The sequence below is a fragment of the Homarus americanus genome, unplaced genomic scaffold, assembly GCF_018991925.1.
Source record: "Homarus americanus isolate GMGI-L3 unplaced genomic scaffold, GMGI_Hamer_2.0 scaffold2628, whole genome shotgun sequence".
Taxonomy (NCBI): domain Eukaryota; kingdom Metazoa; phylum Arthropoda; class Malacostraca; order Decapoda; family Nephropidae; genus Homarus; species Homarus americanus.
Window position 1 is genome coordinate 41,320 of NW_024735063.1, and position 8,681 is coordinate 50,000.

The window sequence follows — 8,681 nt, forward strand, 5'->3', positions numbered from 1 at the left end:
GTATACAGTGAGGGACTCCCACACAAAAGCCCCCCTGGGAAGCTAACAGGTTCTATAGCACATTATCTGGTCCTGAGGGGGAGCTCAAGTGACCGTGGGTGGTGGGTTGAGACGTCTGGGCTGAGACACCACATGTAAATAATGGAAGAGGTCGCTTACACTCCCGTGACTGAGGACACCATCCGCCAGGGAGCCCGGAGTGTGGCTGTGAGGGGGAGATAGGGAGAGATGACGGTCTTATGAGTGTGTTGTTCAAGAGATAGAGAGAAATATTAGGTATCTATTAGAAGAGATAACAGTCTACATTGTGATTGTAGCAGTTGTAGAGGGATACAGTCTATAACAGATACAGTCTGTTAGCTGAGATACAACCCACAACAGAGAAGAGATACAAGCCTATAACTACAAGTTCCTGTGATATGAAAAAACACTTGGACTACTCATTGCTCTAAGTTACGCTGGGGCCGAAGAAAAACAACCAATGTGTTTCACAAGTAAAATCATCTACAGGACTCTTAAGCTCGAGTGTGACGTCATGATGCGCATGGCGACGAGAAACAACAGACGATCGAAAAGCGCAGCCAAAGGAGGTTCCGGGGGTATTGGGGTAGGCATCTCCCTTAGGTTTTGGAGGGGACTTCTGGGGGGGGAGGGGGGTGAGAGGAGGGGGGGAGAGGTGAAGCTTTTTGCCGAGATTGAGAACGAGAGTGAGAGGCAAGAGAAGCGGCAGCCACTATAGGATGTCAATGAGCCGTAAGAGAGGTATAGGTCCGTGTGATCAACAGAAGCTCCACCAGGCGATACAGTGTACACATATCGAGCCACCAGCCAACACCTGCCTCCTCTTTGTTCTCCTCCTCCTCCTATTTTTCCTCTACTTATTTTCCTCCTCTTCCATTTTATTACTCTTGTACAATTGAGTAAGAAACTCCCTATTTCCCTCTTCCTTCTCCTCCCCTTCCTACCTATTCCTTATTCACCTTCCTTTATCCATCCTCCATCAACTTCTTCCTCTTCCTTACAACGAAAAAGAATAATTAAAGAACAAAAAGAGAGGGGAAAGAGGAGGATAGATAAGAGGAGGATGAGGAAGAAGAGGAAGACAGAGAGGTAGACAGAGAGACAGGTAGATAGACAGACAGGTAGATAGACAGATAGGTAGATAGACAGACAGGTAGATAGATAACGAATACCTCCTGTCAGTCACCAATCACCCCCAAAAAAAAACAATAAACCCTCTCAATAACGGAAATTCTCAATTAATTAAAGGATACAGTAAACTCTCTCAATAGCGGACTTTTCAATAACAAAATCATCCCAATAATGGACAGGGCTTACATAAATTAGTCCGGTATTGAGAGGGTTTACTGTATACTGAAGAAGAACGACTACTGTATAGGAGGACTACCGCAGTATCCTGAAAGTGTTCCGGAGGGCGCTGCAGGAGGGAGGGTTGGGGGAAGATTAAGCTGTCGGATGAGGGAAAGAAGAAGAAGGAGGAGGAGGAGGATGAAGTAGATCTAGAAGCAACAGGTAACATCGGGATACGAGGAGGAGACGCCTGTAGCAGTAGTAGACGCCTGTAGTAGTAGTAGACGATGGCTGGGGCTGCAGCAGTAGGGGTAGGGGCACCAAAACAGCAGTAGCAGTAGACGACGAACATGAGGCTGGGGGAGGGAACGATCAGAGTAGCAGCAGAAGGGAGGAAGCAGTCAACATCATAACCTGTCTCACGTTCACACCTGCTGCCACACCTGCAGGAGAGGAAGAAAATAAACAGGTTAATGAAGAAGACACGACACCTGGGAAGAAAATATACAACATTACCTGAAGAGGAAAGTCAGTGATGTTATAATGTTTACTCACAATGTTTATCAATATCTTCAACAACACAAGAGGAAAAGGTTGGTGATGGTAAGTGAGACCTATTTCTGGTCTGGTCTTACTCTACCTGTGGTCTACACCCACCTGTGGTCTGGTCCTCCAGGAGGGCGGGGACCAGCGGGTGGACCACAATACCGCTGTGGTGAACCTCCTTCTGGTAGAGGCGGTGGATGGAGGCGGCGCAGCGCAGCGTGACGCGGTCGTTGATGAAGTGCCACCGCTCCGCCCTGAACTGTATGCCCAGCCTGGCCTCAAACCGGCCACTTTGGTCCGCGTGCACCTGGTACTTTATCAGGTAGTCCTGCGGCGCCTGCGTCAGGAGGGAGAGGGAGAGAGAATAGCGACCTGTTAGACACTAGTACTTCCCCAAAAGGAGGTGTATGTATGTGTGTGTGTACTGTGTATGTGTGTGTGTACTGTGTATGTAAATCAGACACACGGTGGTGAAAACTCAAGCAAACAGAGATTCACTAATAAATTATGGAGAGACTTACTTAGATTCACACCGACGTCAACACTGACATCCATTTAACATATTAATATTACTAACTTAAAACCACATCTTGAACTTCTTTTTTTTTTATTCAATATGAAAAAAAATCCTCGTTACTTCAACATTACAGAGTGTTAGGAGAGGGACGAAACCTAAAGCTCTTGTAAAATTTCATTGTAATTCATTTAAGATTAAACTATTACTCTGACCTGGAAATTGACCTGTGAGAGAGGGGGGGGGGAGGCAGGTCACTTATTTCCAGGTCATTGATTCTTCAGGTCAAGATAACTGAGGGTATAGACCTGGGAGGAAGTGATGTAAAGGAAGAAAAAACAGGTCATCTCCCTCCAGGTCAATGATATACCAGGTCAAATTAACTCTTAATATGAACCTGTAGAGGGAGGTAACTTCAGGTCAGGTCACTTACTTCCTGGTCGTTGATGTACCAGATGAGGGTAGCTGGGGGTATGGACCTGGGGGCAATACAGGTGAGGTTCACCATGTCACCCAGCCTGTACTCAATCTCTCCACCTGTGACCTGTGGCGACCCTTGGGGCAGCTCTGTGGGTGAGATGATTAAATACAGTGATACCTCTATTTAACAGACTATTGGGAGGGGAGTCCGTTATATAGAGGGGTTTTTGTATGAAGCCTCTATTTAACGGACTATAGGGAAGGAAGTCCGTTATATAGAGTTTATTTAGGTGATACCTCTATTTAACAGACTATATGGGGATGGAAGTTCGTTATATAGAGGTTTTTTGATGTAATACCTCTATTTAACGGACTATATGGGATGAAGTCCGTTATATAGAGTTTATTTAGGTGATAACTCTATTTAACGGACTATAGGGAGGGGAATCCGTTATATAAAGGGGTTTTTTATGTGAAGCCTCTATTTAACGGACTATAGGGAAGAAAGTCCGTTATATAGAGTTTATTTAGGTGATACCTCTATTTAACGGACTATAGGGAGGGGAGTCCGTTATATAGAGGGTTTTTGATGTGATACCTCTTTTAACGGACATAGAGGAAAGTCCGTTATATAGAGGGTTTGTGGCCGAAGTGAAACCCCATCTAACGGAATATATGGAGAGAGAATTTGTATGGTAACCTGAGACAGACAGACAGAAAGGCGGACAGAGACAGACAGATAGACAGACACACAGAAACAGACAGACACACAGACAGACACACAGACAGACACAGACAGACAGACACACAGAAACAGACACACAGACAGACACAGACAGACAGACAGACACAGACAGACAGACACACAGAAACAGACAGACAGACAGACAGACACACAGAAACAGACACACAGACAGACACAGACAGACAGACACACAGAAACAGACAGACAGACGAACAGAACACAGAATGAACGAACACAGACAGACAGACACACAGAAACAGACACACAGACAGACACAGACAGACAGACACACAGAAACAGACACACAGACAGACACAGACAGACAGACACACAGAAACAGACACACAGACAGACACAGACAGACAGACAGACACAGACAGACAGACACACAGAAACAGACAGACAAACAGACACATACAGACAGACAGACGAACAGACAGAAACAACAGACACACACAGAAACAGACAGACAGAGACAGATAGATAATCGTAACTTCTAAAGAGAAATATTATCAGAGAATATATATCAATTTTTTTCGAGTATTATAAATATGAGATTAATTTTTTTTTTAATGTTTTGTTTGACTCAAATATTTATAAATGGTGAAGCTTTATTTAACGCCTCATTTCTGGTCCTAAATGAGTTTGCATAACCGATGAGTGTTCATAATGTGTTGATGATTAGAACTGTTTAATAATCATAGGAGAAAAACCCCCTTACTCTGGTTTTGTAGAGGTGGGGGGAGGATTCTGTCTGTTTTTCTCTCTCTTTCTCTGTTTCTCTCACTTTCTGTCTGTTTCTCCTCACTTTCTGTCTGTTTTCTCTCTTTCTGTCTGTTTTCTCTCCTCTCTGTCTGTTTTTCTCTCATTCTGTCTGTTTCTCTCACTTTCTGTCTGTTTTCTCTCATTCTGTCTGTTTTCTACTTCTCTGTTTTTCCTCTCTTTCTCTGTTTCCTCTCATTCTGTCTTCTCTCCTCCTCTGTCTGTTTTCTCTCATTCTGTCTGTTTTTTCTCTCATTCTGTCTGTTTTCCCCTCACTCAATCCCCTCCATCCTATCCTTATCTTTCCTTCCTCACTCTCACTCCCTATCCCTCTCTTCCTTTCCTTCTTATCTCTCCTTTCCCCTCTCTCTCCTATCCCTCCTTTCCTTCCCTCTCTTCCTTTTTTCATTCTGTTTTTTCCCTCCTTCTTCATGCCCTCCTTATCTCTTCTATCTTCCTCCTTCCTCTCTTACTCCAAGTTCCTTTCCCTTTCCTGTCCCCTTCCCCCTGTCCCTTCCTTTCCCTCCCCCTCTTTCCCCCCTTTCCCTCCCCTCTTTGCCTTCCTTTCCCTCCCCTTTCCCTTCCCCCCTTTCCTTCCTTCCCTCCCCCCCTTTCCCTTCCTTTCCCTCCCCTTTCCCCTCCTTTTTCCTCCCCTTTCCCTTCCTTTTCCCTTCCCCTTTCCCCTCCTTTCCCTCCCCCTCTTTCCCCCTTTCCCCTCCCCTCTTTCCCTTTCTTTCCCTCCCCCTTTCCCCTCCTTTCCTCCCCCTTTCCCCTCCTTTCCCTCCCCCCTTTCCCCTCCTTTCCCTCCCCCCCCCTTTCCCTCCTTTCCCTCCCCTTTCCCGCCCCCTTTCCCGCCCCTTTCCTTCAGTACTCACCCACAACATGCATGGCAGCTGACCTCACAAGGGTGCTGGAAGAGTGGGGCCTCCGTCAATACCTCACACTTGTACCTCCCACCGGCCTCCAGGGTCCTTCCTCAACCTCACCGTCTGATGATCACTCTGGGACACCTGGACACGGAGATCTGAGGGGAGTGGGACATCTGGGACACGGAGGGGAGAGTTATTGGGACATCTGGGACACGGAGGGGAGGTTATTGGACACCTGGGACACGGAGGGGGAGAGTTAATGGGACATCTGGACGTGAAGACGGATGATAGTTTAGTTATGGTTTGTGGTGGTTGTTGTGGGTGGTTGTTGTGGGTGTTGGTGTGGGTGGTTGTTGTGTGGTGGATGTGGTTGGTTGGTGGGTGGTTGTGGTGGGAGTGTGGGTGGTGGGAGTGGTGGGTGGTGGTTGTGGGTGTTGGTGTGGGTGGTTGTTGTAGGTTGTGGGGTGGCTGGGGTGGTGGTTGTGGGTGGTAGTTGTGGGTGGTGGTGGTGGGTGGTGGTTGTGGGTGGTTGTTGTAGGTGGTGGATGTGGGTGGTTGTGGGTGGTGGATGTGGGTGGTGGTGGGTGGTTGTGGGGTGGCAGATGTTACTAGGCCGAATTGTCTGGGTGAGAGAGGGTGGGCTAGATGGGCCAGGATTGGGTGGGATAGTACTAAGCTAAATTTCTTTTATGTAGAGAGGGGGGAGGGGTTAAGGTAGAAGGTGGGTTGAGGGTGGGTTGAGGGTGGGTGGCAGGTAGAGGCCACACATACCATGGCCTCTCCAAAACTGTGACTAAATCTCAATTTATTTGGCGGAACAAATTTAGTAATGTATCAAAGATGACGTGTATATAAGTCTCTCAAAAAAAAAATAGTCCAGTTAGACGTAAATTTATTACCGCTAATATATTTTCTCTTGTTAAATAACCTCATTAAAAACCGCTACAATAATTTGACCCCAGTCCTGACCTGCCTATAATAATTCAGGCTACCTCAACTACCCTTATTAACTGTCTATAATTACCTACAACAACTTATCATTTATAGTATTTTAATTATTGATATTTGTATGTTAATTTTAGTCATCTTATTTTCCTTATTTTTATTTCTATTACCGATTTTATTTATCTATTTAATTATTATTTTATCAGCCTCTCTCTCTCTCTCTCTCTCTCTCTCTCTCACAACCAAGTTTCATGATATTTTGTAACAAGAAGTTCTATTTTTACGCCAACACACACACACACACACACACACACACACACACACACACACACACACAGAGTTTATAGTGTCAATCAAAAGACCATAACGCCACTGCAACACATTATGGTGACCACCTGACCCCAGCCTCGCTATCTTCCACGGCCCGGTCAAAGGTCATGCCTCTGTTAGCATATTGAAACATTAGTGAACATTACATTAATTGGATCATAAAGCCGATAGCTGTGTGTGTGTGTGTGTGTGTGTGTGTGTGTGTGTGTCGGGTTGTGTTTAGCAGGAGTGTTGGGGGTGTTGGGAATTGTGTGTATGTATATGTATGTAAGTATATATGTGTGTATGTTTATAACAACTAACCATACACTCATACACCTTCTCAACACTTCAACAAATACACTAAAATCATATTGACTCAAAAATATCCCAAAATCTTCTTAACATCACAATTTTTTTTTTACATATAAAACTAAACCAAAATAAAACGAATTAAAACGAATTAAACGAAATAACCCATTAAAACCCAAATCACCATTGTTAAAGCGATCTATTCTGCATACTGAACTGCTGATTGGCTGGCTGGTCAAGAGATGCTGGCCAATGAAAGTAAACACAACCTATGACGTCATTATGTAAACACGGTAGCTTATATTCTCTTATCATACAAGTTAATACAACATATACAGTGTCTCTAACGTGTCCACAGTGGGTGTATATAATGTTCTCGTTTATTTTTGTATTTTGGATTTGTTATCGTATTATTGTTATTGTTTTTTTAAGAATTTTGGTATTTTATTTTATTTTTTTTTATTTTTTATTTTTTTATTATAGGTCTTTAGTTTTTTATTGGATATATTATTTTATTTGTCTGTCTGTCTGTCTGTCTGTCTGTCTGTCTGTCTGAAGTGTCTGTCTATTTCTGTTTATTTTACCATTATTCTAGTGTGTGTGTGTGTGTGTGTGTGTGTGTGTGTGTGTGTGTGTCTACTTACTCCCTGTAACTGGTTGAGACAGGCAGGATGTGGTGGTAGAAGGTGGTAGTAGTGGTGGTAGTGGAGTGGTGGTAGTGGTAGTAGTGATGGTAGTAGTAGTAGTGGTAGTGATGGTGGTGATGATAGTAGCAGTGATGGTGGTGATGGTGATAGAGAAGAGAAGTTCCACCACCACCAACCAACACCACAACGGCACCATCACCACTATGGCACCACCAACACTATGACACCACCACCACTATGACACCACCACCACCACCACGGCACCACCACCACCACCACGGCACCACCACCACCACCACGGCACCACCACCACCACGGCACCACCGCCACTACGACACCACCACCACTACGGCACCACCACCACTATGACACCACCACCACCACCACCACGGCACCACCACCACTACGGCACCACCACCACCACCACCACGGCACCACCACCACCACGGCACCACCAACCAACACCACAACGGCACCATCACCACTACGGCACCACCAACACTATGACACCACCACCACTATGACACCACCAACACCTGCGACACCACCACCACTATGACACCACCAACACTATGACACCACCACCACTATGACACCACCAAACTCAGACACCACCACCACGGCACCACCACTACCACGCAGCACCACCACCACCACTACGGCACCACCAACACTATGACACCACCACCACTATGACACCACCACCACCACCACGGCACCACCACCACCACGGCACCACCACCACTACGGCACCACCAACACTATGACACCACCAACACTATGACACCACCACCACTATGACACCACCACCACCACCACGGCACCACCACCACCACCACGCACCACCACCACTACGGCACCACCAACACTATGACACCACCACCACGGCACCACCAACTACGGCACCACCACCACTACGGCACCACCACCACTACGGCACCACCACCACTACGGCACCACCACCACGGCGCACACCAACACTATGACACCACCACCACTACGGCACCACCACCACTACGCACCACGGCACCACCACCACTACGGCACCACCCAACACTAGACACCACCACCACCACCACGGCACCACGGCACCACCAACACTATGCCACCACCACCACCACCACGGCACCACCAACACTATGACACCACCACCACCACCACGGCACCACCACCACCACCACGGCACCACCACCACTACGGCACCACCAACACTATGACACCACCACCACCAACACACCACCACTACGGCACCAACACTATGACACCACCACCACACGCACCACCACCACCACGGCACCACG

The 8,681-nt window shown here is 46.6% G+C and overlaps 1 protein-coding gene across 1 annotated transcript in view; it reads right to left on the minus strand.

The window, feature by feature from the left end:
- Nucleotides 1-1,449: 1,449 nt before the first annotated feature.
- LOC121870779 overlaps nucleotides 1,450-8,681 on the minus strand; it is a 55,122-nt gene continuing 47,890 nt past the window's right edge. The window contains exons 4-8 of the mRNA XM_042372734.1: nucleotides 5,285-5,340; nucleotides 5,174-5,208; nucleotides 2,805-2,938; nucleotides 1,969-2,194; nucleotides 1,450-1,754 (exon numbers count right to left, since the gene is read on the minus strand). Of these exons, the coding sequence (XP_042228668.1) occupies nucleotides 1,684-1,754; nucleotides 1,969-2,194; nucleotides 2,805-2,938; nucleotides 5,174-5,208; nucleotides 5,285-5,340 (522 nt within the window). The 3' untranslated portion in view covers nucleotides 1,450-1,683. The remainder of the gene's footprint in view (nucleotides 1,755-1,968; nucleotides 2,195-2,804; nucleotides 2,939-5,173; nucleotides 5,209-5,284; nucleotides 5,341-8,681) is intronic.